This window comes from Rhea americana, unplaced genomic scaffold (genome assembly GCF_003343005.1).
Source record: "Rhea americana isolate MKP2758 unplaced genomic scaffold, rheAme1 scaffold_27, whole genome shotgun sequence".
Taxonomy (NCBI): Eukaryota; Metazoa; Chordata; class Aves; order Rheiformes; family Rheidae; genus Rhea; species Rhea americana.
In genome coordinates this window covers 7,305,705-7,320,371 of record NW_028186390.1, presented here as the reverse complement: position 1 = coordinate 7,320,371, position 14,667 = coordinate 7,305,705, and the positions used below count along the sequence as shown (strand labels likewise).

General features: G+C 60.4%; 1 protein-coding gene across 1 annotated transcript in view; it reads right to left on the bottom strand.

The window, feature by feature from the left end:
- Positions 1-14,195, bottom strand: part of PTCH2 (patched 2) — a 25,018-nt gene extending 10,823 nt beyond the window's left edge. The window contains exons 1-4 of the mRNA XM_085308156.1: positions 14,015-14,195; positions 2,145-2,334; positions 1,952-2,021; positions 1,553-1,644 (exon numbers count right to left, since the gene is read on the bottom strand). Coding sequence (XP_085164282.1) covers positions 1,553-1,644; positions 1,952-2,021; positions 2,145-2,334; positions 14,015-14,156 — 494 coding nt within the window. The 5' untranslated portion in view covers positions 14,157-14,195. The remainder of the gene's footprint in view (positions 1-1,552; positions 1,645-1,951; positions 2,022-2,144; positions 2,335-14,014) is intronic.
- Positions 14,196-14,667: the final 472 nt, after the last annotated feature.

The window sequence follows — 14,667 nt, the reverse complement described above, 5'->3', positions numbered from 1 at the left end:
AAAAAAAAAAAAAAGGCAAACAAACCCAGCCCAAAGCTCCAAAGAGGGGAAGAAAAAGCCCGAAGTGAGTGTGGGCTCTAGGGAGAAACACAGTCTAATAATTCATGAAGGCTGGTTGGGCCAGAGCCGGCCACTCTGAGATTCCCACATACCAACCGGAGCTGCTGCTGCTTCCAAAGAGAGYCCCTTTTATCTGCTTTCACTTGCTTCACTGAGCCAGGGCAAATCCTTTTGTCTTTCCATAGATTGCTGCTCTTTGTTCTCCCAGCTCCCACCCTGCTCACCCTTTGGTGTTAAAAGGGAAGAGAGTCCCCTGGGCTGCCCAGCACGGCCCCAGTGGTTGGCCTGGATGAGGGGTGCCCATCTGGGTGCCGACTTGCCCAGGTGCTGAGGGAAGGTGGGCCCTGTCGCTGCTCCGGGTATCACGCTGTCAGGCAGGCACCAGAGCAGAGGATGCTGTCGACCCCAGACACATGGGGCCTGCTTGGTGTGGCCACACCAGTCCCACTCACTCCTAACACAGGCTTATCCCCTAGTCCGGCTGGACTGCAATGGAGGGAGTCCAAGGTCTTGGGGGGGACAAAGCTGGTCCCCCACTTCTGGCTGGGCCTGCCGAGGCCCCTTCCCCCYCCTCCCATTCCGCAGCAGCCTGAATAACGCCACTATTTCATCTGTTTGGCAACTGGCAGCTTTCAAAGTAGCATTAGCATGAGAATACGTGGGGCTGCCGTTTGCTGACAATGCACAAGTCTCCCCAGCCTCTCCCGGACAAACACACTTGTAAACAGAAAGAATGCGCGGGCTCCCCTCCTCCCGTCCTGTGGGCTCCCCAGCCCCACAGAAACACAATTACGGGCTGGCACGGTGTGGGAGCCAGCCAAGGGGACTTCCTCCAGCCCTGGGGTTCACTTRGGCATGGCAAGAGGGAGCTCGCTACAGGAAAATCTCAGCTCTTCTCCCAGTTCCTGGCTAGCCTTGGTGACTCCAAGCCTCTCGGCACATGGCCATGGACACAGCTCAGGAGTGCACGGTGCCACAGCTTCTTCTCTATGGTCACAGCCCTACAAAGTGCTGGGGGGCTGAATGAGGAGGGAGCAGTCCTCAGACACCTGCACGTGGCACAGCCACAGCTCCACAGCCACAGCTTCTTTCCCTGTGCTCCTGCGTCTCTGATGGTGCCACAGCCCGGCACTGCAAGGCAGAGGCTGTGCACGAGCTCCACAGCTCCCTGCTCCACCATTGCAGCTCTGCCCATGCCACCAAGGCTCTGTGGACAGGGACCTGTCTCCTGGAKCTGACCCAGCAGGGCAAGTGATAGTGGTAGGACAGTGCTCCTAGGACCCTCCTGGGGCTTAGCAATACAAGCAGCACAGTGGAGCGATCCCAGCACTGTTCTGCCATGAGGATAGCAGGGCCTGGCTGCAGGAGGGCTGGAAGGTCTAGGTCTTTGCTAGCCTCTGTGTCACAGTCTCCTGCTCCAATCTCTCAGCCTTACATAGCCCTGAGGGGTGTCCCAAGTCCCTCACACCCTGACACGATCCCACACACTCACGGAAGATATGCCGATCCTCCCTGCAGCTTGGACCCTTCCCAGAAGCAGTCCAGTGGTGTCAGGATCACRCACGGGAATAGCTTCTCAATCATCTGCGGGGTGAAAGAGATGTGAGGGGTTGGCAGGAATGTGCCATGCCTCCAGCACTGCCTTGCCCAAGAGCCTCCCTCTCCATCTCCTGCCATCCCCATTTCCCACTGGGCAGCACCCTGCACACAGAGCTGGAGGTCCCTTTGCAGCACCCGAGGCAGGAAAGTCCCCCACCCCAGTTGTGGCCCATCCACTGTCCATTTCCTGAGSGAGATCTCCTGTGGAGGAATTTCTCATCATGCAAACACCCCTGTCAAATCAGCMACGAGCCTGGGGTGTCCCTGATGTCATGGCGTACCCTGGACTTACCCTCTCAATCATGCCGTTCTCGATAATGGGGACACCCGACTTGTAGCAGATCTTGTTCAAATCCCATGATCTGGAAAGGCAAAAGAGAGATTTAGGGACGGGCTCCATCCTGTGAGAGGACATGGGGCATCAGGGCATGGCAAGGGGGGGAGCAAGGCACAGTGGCTCTGTCCCCGTCCAGAGCCGGACTCACTTTCCGTACAGCGAGACTTGCACTTTGCTGGCAGCCAGAGCAGCCTCGAGGTGGAGCTGCAGGGCCTCCTGCGTCAGGATGTTCTCGCCTTCCCGCTTCGGAGTCTGGATCAACATTTGCGATGTGTAGACAGACTCTTCACCCAGCTTCTCCTTCGTGTAACGGAGCTCCTGGCTGACACGGCTGCCYGCTGCAGAGGGAACCACACAGCACCCTGTGAGCACTGAGATCAGCAGAGCCCACAGCCCATCAYCCTGCCTGCCCATCATGCTGCCACAGAAGTGCACAGGGAAAATGGGGCAGGAACAAGGCCACGCATCATTACATGTTAATCCAGGGAACTTCTTGCCACATGATATCCCAACTGCTGCATCCTCCAGAAGCTTGCATTTGGTGAGACCCAGTCGGGCAGTACTAGCAACCTGCCTCCCCAAGGGCTTGTCCTACAGCCCACACTGGGCCAGGAATCCCCCCTCTTCCTGCTGACACAGATGTTTCCAGTCCCAGAGTGTCTTGTTGGCTTTAGTTTCCCCTGGAAAACCCCGCAGACAGCTGACACGGCAGCTAGCACACATATCCTGTCCACTCCCAGCTCCCACCGGTGCACCACAACCAGACACCAGGGATGCCAGACATGACTGGCTCCTGACGCAGTAAGCAGAACCAGGGACCCTTCCAGCTCATCCCTGCTGGATTTGCCCCATAACCCTCCCCAGCTGTTCCCTGGCACTCCGAGCTGGGCAGTATTTTAGTCAAGCTGCYCTAGTGAGTTGGGGACAGTCAGTCAGTCAGTTCTCCAGGCAGCAGGACTATGAAACTCCTGCAAACAGAGGCTGCCCTAGGAGGCACTTGGAGACAGGCAAGGGGACAGCAGGGGAGGGAAAAGGCACCAGGAAGCTCCATGCCCCTTTGGCATCTCCTAGCAAGCTGAGAGTGGTGCCTTTGCCCCAAGAGTTCCCACAGGCCCTGCAAGGCACCATCAGCATCTCACAGCCTCTGGAAGATCTTGCTGGCCCTGGCTGCTTGCCCAGTCCTTGGCTCCACAGCCCTGCAAGCCCACCCATGGCCTGGGCTACATGCATGGGATCTGCAGTGCTGAGAGCCTAGCCTGCCCCACATGTTGACCCTGGACCCCACAGAGGATGCATACGAGGGATAAGCCCCCATGTTGCACAGGGACCCATCTCCATTCTGGTCAGCTCTGATCCCAGCACCCCGCAGCCACGTGAGCTGCAGCCCCTTGAGGCTGTGCCGACTCCAGCCCTCCCTGCTCGCGCCAAGGCTTCGCAATATGTCCAGAACTGCCAGCTCGTTCCTCAAAGGCAGTGCAAGAGCTCTGCACGCAGCGGGGCCGACATTTCCGGGAGAAACCGCTGACTTTATTTGCAGCTGCTTTAGCACGGAAGAGAAATCCACCCCCCTCCAACACGGTTGGGGGGAAAGTCTGGGGTTTTAGATCAAACCCTTTTTGGCTCTTTTCATGAAGGAGCCAGGCTGCTCCAGGGGATGGGGACATGAGCAGCATCCTGGGGACAGCTGTTCTCCTTGTCTCCATCAAACAAAGGGTTCCCATTCCTGGCCAGTGCAGTGAAGTGGGATGCGCAACTCAGCCCAGCTCACCAAAGAAGACAGAGGGCAGAGGCAGATCCCAAGAGGCACAACTGCAACCGYGAGGCTGCCCTGCTCCCAGCCTATCCACACACGCCCTTCGCACAGGGCGCTCCCGTATCGCAGTACCCGGTCCCAGCACTGCCTGCTGCGGACACTCCAGGGCGCTGTACGCAGCCACCCCACACCCTGGGCACGGCTGGACGCTTAAAAAAACCCAGCATCGGGGAATGTCCTAAGGTGGCTCTCTCCCAAGGGATGCTGAATCCTGCCCTGCTCCCTCGGGTGCATGGGGACTGCGGGGAGTGAAGGAGGCACTGCACCGTGCTGGGGAGACGGAGGATGGAGCAGGATTCCTCTGTGCTGGGACACTCCCTCAGCAAGAGGCCAGGGCCCCAGCGGGCCTGGCCGCCGGCCAGCACAGAGGAGGCCAAAGCAAGACCACAAATAAGCAGCAGAATCTTCCTTTTTAATGACTTATTATGTTTTTCCCCCTTTTTTTCACGGGTGGGGGGAGCAGGGGGCGCCTTTATTGTTGCTGGCTTGGCTGGGGAGCAGCTGGTGTCCATCAGATGCCAGTTGCGATGGAGGTCGTGCCAGGGCAGGGGGGGTGGGGACACGGACGTGGCCTTTGCACGCGTGTGTATGTGTGTGTCACGGGGGACATGGGTGCCTGGGGCAAGGGGCCGAGGACACAAGGCAGGGTGGGTGTCAAGAGGAGGACCCGGCCCCTTCCCAGCAGGCTGGGAGGTCGGGCAGGAGGTGTGCCGAGCTGCTCTGATCTCAGCCGCGCCACCCACGCGGAACCCGCACGGGCAGACAGCCGGTGGACACGAGCAGGGAGGCGGAAGGGGGGTGCCCAGCGCTGCTGCTGCTCTCGGTGGGGGGGACGGGACGGGACACACATGCATCCTGCTCCGCACGGCAGCCCCGGCTTCCCGGCGGGCATCTCCGTGTACCGCCGAGCACAACCGCAGGAATAACCGCACATCTGCAAGCGTGGAGGGGGAAAGAAGCCCCCTGAAAAATTAAAAAAAAAAAGAAAGAAAAAAGAAAATAAAAAGCCGTCCCTTGTAATTAGTGTTAATTTGGAACAGGGCACTGCGAGCCGTCAGCAAGCTTCAAAGGCAGTGAGGAAGCCTCAAATTCCAACACCCTAATTAACCAAAGAGCAACATGAAAAGACAAGGCAGCGCACACAGGGCCTGCCAAGGACACTTCAAACGGGCGCGCGCCCGCCGGCCGGGCCGGGGCCCCGGGCTGGGAACGGGGCGAGACGCCCCACGCAGCACGGAGCCGGCCCGCGCGCAGCCTCCCCCGCGCGCCCCCCGCCGTTCCCGGCTCCGTGGTCCCGAAGGCGAGGGGAGGGGGCCGGGGAAGCCGCCATGATGGCAACAATGAACACGTTAATGAGGAACTGTATGTAAATTCTTTTTTACTCCAATTAACAAAAGGAGCCCTTGGCTTTTTCATGCAAAGGGCCCTCTGGTTCCAATCAAACGCCCGGGTCCTGCTTATTAACAACTCGCCTCGGCTCCTCGGCAGGGGCTGCCTTTGCCCTTCCAGAACCCCGCGCCCCTCTGTGGGGCTACAGGACCCCCAGCTCTCCACAGCCCCAAGTGCCTCCGACCACCTGACAGCCATGCCTGGGCCAGGACGGCGTTTGGGGGCGGTGCTGCCTTGCGGAAGCATCCTCCCCGGGTCGGATGCCAGTTCTGGGTACCACCAGCCTCCTGGATGGAGATTTTGGGGGCTGGGTGAGGTTACTGGGTACAAGCAAGCAGCAGCATGAGCTGGATGAGGGGACAGGACCCCAAGTCTGCCCAAATGCCTGGGGCATGCAGGGAGCCCCCACCACGGATGTGGGATGGGGGTGCCCTACAGGGCCACCTCCTGCAGGCTGGTGCCAGGGAGGGGACAGCAGTGCCGAGTCTGGCGCCTGGGTCATCGGCAGCCAGGGAGGCCGTGCGTGCGTGCAGGCGGCTGCCTCCCACCCGCGGGCCGTGCCTCGGGAGCCCTCCCCGTAATTACAGCATCCGCCGCAAAATTACACAGCAGGCGGGAGCCTCCCTGCCCCCTTCCCGGCCACCCTGCCTGAGCTGCCCCCACCGCCACGGCTCCCCAGATCCTCCTGGCACAGCACACGTGGCCTCTTCCTTCAGAGCCGAGGGCTGCAGACGCCTCACCCTCGCCTACCCCAGGGGGTGCCAGCATCGCAGCACCCCCAGCCTGGTGCCAGGGACTGGAGWCCCCCATAGGAAGGGTTTGCTCCTGTTCACAGCCCAGGTCGCCCCCAGGACATAGCACTGGCCACTAGCTCCTACTGTCCTGATCCCTTTGCAGGAGGGTGGCATTGCCTTCACCCAGGAGGGGGGTTGAGCCAAGCTCACCCCACATATCCCTCAGGGTTACCTGGGCTCAGTGGGGTGCCCCCCAAGATCCCACCCCACAGTGACAGTGAGCACCCCCGAGTCTCAGCACAGAGGCTTTGGGGAGGGAGTAACCCATGCCAGGTCCCATCAGACACCCACTGCCCCCTCAGGAAGGCAGCTATGCTCAGCTGCAAACCCCCCAGCATGGGGCTCCCCACCCCTCCCCCAAAGAAGACAGCCACATCAGGAAGGGGACCCAGGTGTCCTGCTGTGCTTCTCCAGGGCAAGAGGTGGCCCTGCCACTGTACAGCCCCAAAGTGTCCACGGGTGAGAGGCAGTGGGGTGAGCGTGCTGGGGCAGCATGCCCAGGCAGCTCCAAGAGGGCAGTGGGTCAGGGCAGCCTGCCAGCCCCATGCCAGGCTCTCCCCCATGCCGGACAAAGCTGAAGGGGCTGGAGGTGAGCACGGGAGGGGGCTTCCTGCTTCACTCCACGGGAGATGCTGCAGGGCATGGATTCTGGATAGAAGAACGACCCTGCTGTGAGGAACACCCTGTGTCCCCTGGGTGGGACAGAGGCCATGCTCAATGCTGGCGCCACTCACTGCTTGGCAGATGGGCACCCTGGGCACTGCTAGGTGCAGTCACCACTTGAGCAGCCCAGCCAAGGCAGAGTAACTGGGAGAGAGGGCGCAGAGAGCCAGAACACCTGGGTTCACCTCCCTACTCAGCCCCAAACCCAGGCCCCAACCTCTGGCCTCCCCAGGCGTAACTGGACTCCAGGACGCAGTGACAAACGTGCCAGAGTCCTGAATTTGGGTGAGACGTGGGTCTACAAGCAGGCTTAACACAGAGCCACTGAGGAAGCAGGCTTGGCCCCAGGGCTGGACAACCACAGAGGTCCGGGTGGTCCCTCTCGGGAACAGCTCCCTCTCCACCCTGCAGCACACCACCGCAGCCCCCCAAGGCCAGGCAGCTCCAAGACCAGTGCGCCAGCCCCCGGCCGCACTGGGAAGTTCTGCCAAGATCTCCCGGGAACGGCTGTCTCAGAGGGAATACTGCGCCGGGCAAGCTCCACAGCATCCCTCGCTTGGCAGGACCACGCCGCCGCGACAGGGGACACCCGTGCTCGCAAACACCAGACCACAGAGCCGCTCCACGCGGCGGGGACAMGCGCGTCCCTGCACGGTTAAAGCCCTCGGGGAGGACCACAAATCGCTGCCAGCACCATCCTGCTGAGGGCAGAGAAGGGGGTCCCGCGGCGCGGCGCCCCTCCGCAGCAGGGGGACGTCCCGCGGCCGCCCTCCGCATCTCGCGGCCGGCCGCTCCCCCTGCGCTGAACGGCGCACAAGCCAGAGGCCACCTTCAAAGTGTTGTGGGGCGGATTAGCTGGATTAGGGAGCCTCTGAAAAGACTCACGCTGCTCTGGAGGAAGTCTCACTGAGGGCATGCTAAAAGAGCCATTTTTACCTGTCCCGGCCGCTACCGCCAGCCTTGTGAAAAGCCTCCGCGGCCCCATCCTGTCAAAACACGTCCAGCGGGCCCTATTCAGCGCACCGGTGCGGGGCCGGGCGCGAGACGGGGGGCTCCGGGCACGGCGGGCGGGGGAGGAGGGGGAAGGAGGGGACGGGCCGCGGCCCCACGGGGGTGGCAGATGGGTGTCCCCGGCCGCGCCGATGAATGCGGGTTTGTGGCTCCCTCGGCGCCTCCCGGGGCTTGTTCTCTAACAAACCCGGCCCAACAAAAGCGCTCTCCCAACGCCTTTCTAAAAAAAAAAAAAAAAAAAAAAAAAAAAAAAAAAAAAAAGAGGGCCTGCCTTCAAAAAGCCAGCGACGGAAAGGCCTGAAAAGGCCCGTTTGAGGCCTGCTCCCGATCCGCCAGCCCCGGCCCGGCCCTTTGTTTATGGCCGAGCTAAATTAATGTCTTTATTACCCCAAATCCCAAAGCGCCGGTTCCCAGTGCGGCTGGGGAGGCGCCGGGCGGGGGGGAGGAGGGCGAGGAGCCGCCRAGGAGCCCACACCGCCGCGGCCGGGACCGAGGGGACAGCGCGACCCCCGAAAGAGGGGGAGAGGAGATTCGGTTGGGAACTATTCACCGCTAAGACTCCTGTCAGCATTGACATAAATTTCCACTGGTGTTGGCATTTAGGCATTTGCCATTTCCATATGTATAGGGCTGCCTGTACTAATTATGCTAATCACCCCCTCTGTTGGCTGCTGTGAAAAATGGCCACATTAGGCACTCCACTGCTTGCTAATGTCACTTAATGTGTGGTTGAAACATACATTCATCCCGCTCTGAATGGTGAAATTTTTCCACATTGCTGGCTTCATTCAGGCAAGAAATGAATTTTTTGAACTCAGACCACTTTTCCAGGCCCGAGGGAGAGGCAGATAATAAAACCCTCTTCTCAGTCCCTCACGCTGCCCCCCTCCCGTCCGCCAAATAACATTTAAAACGCAAAAAGAACCCCCTCCCCAAATCTATGTATATATCTAAGCAAGTTTAAAAAAAAAAAAGAAGGAAAAAGACTTAGTCTAAGAGAGAGAAGCTAAAAAGCAAAGCAAAATGGATACGCACAGATAAGCCACAGCCATCTGAAAAAACTCTCCTAGTCTTTTTGGTTAATTAGCAAAATTTTCCAGCCCGAAAAGCCGACCAAGCTGTCAAGGAAGGGAAAAGCAAGAGATTTCTCACTCTCCTCTCAAAGATAAATAAAGGCAACGTGCCTGCTCCCCATCTTTGGGAAGGCAGGCTCTCCAGCAAGCCCCAGCTAGTCTCCGAGAAGAAAGGTCCTTTCAGAGCCAGCCGAGGTTGCAGGAGAGAAGGTGCTTTGGAGCAAACGTCAAAGCGAAGCAAGCAAACAAAGCAGATTTTTAGGATAAGGGGGCAGGCAGTGCGCGCAGGGATCTTGGCGCCCCATCACAGCAACGTCCCAGCTGCCTTTCACTTCTCTGAACCCCCAGGGTTCAGGACGTGCCTCAGCCCTTCCTGACCCCATAAAAAGAAGTGAGAAAAAGGATTGCAGGGGCCTGAAACAAAGATCCTGCTGGGCCAGGACCAGAAAGGCCCCTTAGCAGCACTGTGGACCCTGTGCAGCCCCTTCCCACCCTGCATGGACAGCTGTGTCATCGTACCCAGGGCCCTGTCCCCATGGGACATCCATCTGGGGACACCCATCCGGGGATGTGGCAGCGCTGGAAACTGCCCCTCGGGTACAAGGCCGGTTCACGCCAGCTGCCACAGTCAAGGCTGGCCTTTCGCCGCCCCGACCCCCAAGTATTAAATCCAGGTTCACATTCAGGAATGGGGCCAGCTCCAGCCCCGCACAGCCCCCTGGCCCTGACTCCGCACCCCAGCTTTGCCCCCGCTCCCTTCCCAGCCCTGATGCCAACTGCTCCCCCCCCCCAAAAAAAAGAAACACACCAGGCAGCAGCGACAAGACCACCCACCTCTCACCGTGCCCACCCAGAAATGGCCATGGCACCTCACTCCCTCCCACGACTCTGTTCCCACGCTGCCCCCCACAACCCCTCATGGATCCCACATGGGCTGGGGACCAGGAGCCACAAGGACAGTCTCCTCCAAAGCTGCTGGGGGGCAAAGGCACAGCAGAAAGGGTGTTTAATCCTCACCCACATTTTTCCTTTGTGGCTTTCCGCTCTCCAATGCCCTTCTCTTTGCAAAGATGGAGCCAGCCCTCTCCCCTCTTGCCAGGCAAGCTCCCAGCAGCCAGGCTGGGCCTCAGCTCCTATTTGCTCCTGTGGTAGGGGCAGCTCCTGGGCTGTACCGCAGGATGCTGGCGGGGGGGGACACCCCCTGCCAAGCTCAATCGCAAGGGTCAAGGGAGGACAAAAGCTATTGCTAGGGGGGGGGGGGGGGGAATCTGCAGCATGCTCCAGCAGGGCAAGAAATTCCCTTTGCCCCTTACTAAACATCTGTTTTTGGCCTTCACTGCCTTCCCCCCCCCCAGTGCATTCAGGGTATCTCTGACCCCTCCAGAAAACAGACAGGGTCTTCTCCAGGGAGAATCAGCAGCTCTTTGAGAGCGCGACGGCTGCGCAGGGCGCTGGGTTGTTCCGGTTAGGAATTAACCCGGCCTTCCTTTGAACCAGCCCTCGGTGCTATAAATCAGGCAGGCCCATTCACCACCCAGGGCTCTGCCCTCCCTGGAGCTCGCCGCTCCAGCCCCTTGGCCCTGCAAACACCCTGGGAGAGCCAGGAACAGCTGCCAGGTGTCTAGAGGTAACTCAACACTAGCAGCTAGCCGGGATTTCAAAGTCTCCGAGTGGCTAATTGCTTTGGAGGAGCCTAATTGAACATTTCCACAGTCGAGTCCAATTTATGGGGTGACATAGCCTCCTTCCATCTTGCAGGCAGGGATATGGGTCAGGTGGTAACCCGGGGGACAGCACCCCCCCCCCCCCAGCCAGATCCCAGTCCATAGGCACCAGCAGAGGCACACTGGATTGGGACCTTCCTCACCGGGACAAGGATCCCACTTTTTCCTTCATTGACCCAGACTGCAATCCCATCCAGGCTCAGAAATTTTCCCATTGATCAGCTGTAATGCTGCCCTGAGCACCAGCACAGAGCATGCTGTGTGAGGGCAAAGCAGGGCTGTCCCCCTACTCCTCTGTGGGGCAACAGGCCCTGATGGGGATTGCTCTCATCCCAGTCCACCAGTTCCTGCTTGGTCCCTGGCTCCAGTAGGGATGGACCCTCCTCCCACAATCTCTGCTCAGCCTGCAGCATGGGCAGCCCAGCACAGGATCAAGCTCTGCTCCTGCAGGGTTGGGACCTCACCTGTGCAAGATGTTTTGGGTTGGAGCATCACCAACCCACATCCCTCAATGTCTAGACAGGGGCAGGTACAGACCAGCTTCAAAGGGTCATTGGAGGCTTCCCATTGCTGAGCTGAAGGGTGAGCAGGGACCTCTCAGCTCAGGGGTGACAGGCTTGGCAGGATGAGACAGGACTCCCTGGGGCATATGCCCAGTCCTTTAGACACCCCACAAAAGTCTCAGGACTGGGACAGAACACTCTGCAAACATCTCCCCACACATACCCAGAGGGCTGGAGTCAGGGGCCCCCAGTACCTCCGGGGTTTCCAGTGCTTTGGCAGCCCAGCTGACCAGGGAGTAATGGGGCACTCCACATTTGCCAGCTTGTAGGCAAGGCTCAAGCAGGTCCAGCACAGCCCCAAGAGCTGTGTCGCCTGGACCTAGCATGGCAGTACTGGACTTGCTGCATTGAAGTGCAGCAAGTCCATGCACACCAACTACTCTGATACACATCCAGGGAGAGGATAAAGTAGTGGCTGAGAAAATCCAGAAGAAGCAGAGATACTCAGGATACAACCACGCTGTCTGGGAAACTGTCCTGCTCCCCAAGGCAGCCCAGTGCAACCAGGTCCTCCTGCCTCCAAATAATGCACTTGCCCACAGCAATGGAACAGGGTCCAGATATTAGGGAGGTACTCAAGTATACCAAGGGATGTTTTGATCTCCCCAGAAAAATGTAGGAGCAAAGGCCAGAAAGAGGATTTGGCAGAGAAGTGACAGTTACCCATGGATAGTTACACAGAAAGGAGGCAGCCCCAGAGCTGGAATAGCCACTCCTAGCTAGAAACTAGCCAGTCCTTCCTTCCACATCTTGACCTATGCAAGCCCATTAAGGGCCCTCTAGGGCTAAAATCACCAGTTGTGCCATCCTAGGTAACGTCAGCCTTCCCAGGCAGGACTGTGCCACCCAGGAGCCTGGCACATCAAAACCTGTCCAAACCACCCCACAGAGCATTGTCAGCACCATGTCCCTGCAGCATCACAAGCCCTCCCCAGCCCTGAGCACCGGCCATGGAGCCTATAGGGAAGCAGATGTCCAAGGGAGGGAGGGGGCTCTGTGCATACCCCAGCTCACCCATCAGTCAGAAAGAGGCAGGACATCCCAGGTCAGCAGCATGGAGGGCATGGGGCAAAGATCTAGTTGGGTTCCCAATGCCCAAGAAGATGCCCGAGCCTCTCAGTTTCCCAGAAAGGCTGCACAGCCACCCAATGGCACGTGTGATACCATGCCATGGGAATATCCTGCTAACCGCAGCCAGAGTCCCGCTTTGCCATACCCACGCAGAGCAGGGCATGTCTGCAAGAAAAGCCAGGCATCTACACACTTCTAGCCTTGCTGAGCCGTCTCCATGCCCAGGCTTGGCCCCTTCCCCACACCRCTCTCCAGCCCAATGCGCAACAAGTTGCGCTCTCTCACCACAACAGGCACAACCACAACCGCTTCCCAGGTCTGGCTGTAGTGATGTTAAACACCAGCCCCTTGCAAGCGTAGGAAGGGCTGGGTTCATCCCCACCAACCCCAAAACAACAATAAAAAAAACACAGTGGAGCCAAAGCCATGACCTGGAGCAAGGAAAAACACGGAGGAGTGCTTCCCTTCTCCAGCAGCCACCATTCAGGCGGCTCTGCTTGGACCGGGACGTATCACTGGATTTCTTTGCTACGTGTTGCAGAGCAAAGGGGTGATGGAGACAAGGCTGGGGGGCAAACACCCCTCCTGGGGTGGGGAGCAGGTGGGGACTGCCCTGGCATTCCTGGGCATGGATGCATGTGTGTGCGAGCAGTGAGGGAGCACAGGGCTCTTTTTTTAAATTAAAAAAAAGGGGGTGGGAGAGCAAAGTTGCTTCTATTGTTGAACCAAATCCAAGAGTAGCTGAGGACCACACAGGGAGCAGGGCGTGGGGGAGGAGGCAGCGCTCCCGCACAAAGATGGCTGACGCCCCTCCGCTGAGCAACATCTGCCCCTGCACAGCACCCCGCCGGCTCCGGCACGGACCCCGGGGTGGGAAAGCTCAGCCCGACCCCGCAGCGGGCGGGAGCCGGAGCCCGAGAGCAGAGGCAGCGYGGGGCGCTCCTTGCCCGGACCGCCGGGAGCGGAAAGTTCCCAAGCGGGAGGGAGGCAAAGGAAAACCAAATCCCAGTGCTGGAAAATGCTGCTGCCCGACGAGACGGCGGCAGAGAGGGGAGAGAAAATCCGCGCTGAACTTATTAATAACAAAGGAATCGTTTTTTTATCAAATGTTTCCACTAGGAAATGAGGATTTGCTCCTGTCTGACCCTGCCTGTTGGCTGTTTGTGCTCTAAGCAGACTCCTTTTTCGCCTCTTGGCAGGAGTACGTGACCTGTGCCAGGCTTTAACTGACAGCCCCACGGAGGCACCACTCTCTGCCCCCCGGCACAGGGCTGGGAAAGACCACAGAGGATTTTCCTATCAATAATCGAGCAGGGTCCCGGCAGCAAGAGCTACGCTGCTCTCAACAGGCAGGAGCAGAATTACACGTGGGAGACACGCACGTTCGCCCAGCAGCGCCTGCCGTCCCCGCCACGCACAAGCCCACGCGGGCTGCCACCCGCGGCATGCAGGCACACGTCTACCTGCGCAGGGACGCAGACGCGCCTTCACGTTCATCAGCCCGCAGAGGGGAACCGCGGCACGCTGGTCCCCGCGCTCACACGCACGGCACCACGCGCCCCCGACTACCCGGGCACGGGAGACCTCCGCCTGAACGCAGCCCCGGCGCTGCACGCGCGGGCAACCCGCGCGCCCTTCGCCCGCTGCTCTTCCCACCGCTCGAGCTGTCACCTGCCTCCCAGGAGCAGCCAGAGGACTTTTAAGGCAGCAAAACGCTCGTCAGGAGCGACCGGGGACGGACGCGCACCTCCGTGCCTGGAGCTACGCGCCGGCAGCGGTGGGATGGGAGGACAAAGCCGGGAGCCGGCCCCGGGCTCCGCGCTGGCCAGCTGTGCCGGGCAGCGGTGGCCAGATGCCACTCCCGAAGGACACCCGCTCCCGTCCGCTCCCCAYGCGCCCCGAAGGCGCCCTGCTTACCTTCCACCCAGAGGTGCTCTATGTCGGTCTCTATGGAGGCCACCCGGAGACCCACGGCCAGCGCCCCGAACACCAGCAGCCCCACGAAGAGCACCTTCCCGCAGTGCCGCTGRATCCGGCAGCCCAGGGCGAAGAGCAGCATCTGAAACCGGGCCCGTAGCCACAGCGGGGCCTTCTGGCCCACAGCCCTGCCCTGGGGAAGAGGGCAAGGATCAGGCTCGGAGCAGAGGGGACCCCCCTGCCCACGCGGGGTGACCCCACGCCCGGCCCCGCCGCCAGCCCTGGGGCGGGACGTCCCCAGCAGCCCCCCGGGCGGCCGCAGAGCGAGGCCGGGGGGGACGCGCGGACTCCTCGGTCCCCGTGGGGCCGGGCGGCAGCCCCCRGCCCCGCTGCTTCGCCCAGCTCCCCCACGTCGGGGGTAGCACCCACGGCGCTGCGAGCAGCGCTACGGGGAGGGGGGAGCCCGGCAGCAGCCGGGGGAGGGGGGGCCCGGGCTCGCTGGGCACGGGGCGACCCTCCGCAGCCCCGCAGGGCCCAAGCCCGCCCGCGGAGAGCCCATCCGCGGCCCCCACCCCTCCGCGCGGGCAGCCGAGAGCCTCTCCGCAGCCCCCAGGCCGCTGCTCGGGGGGGAGCCCGGCGGCCCCCAAGCAGCC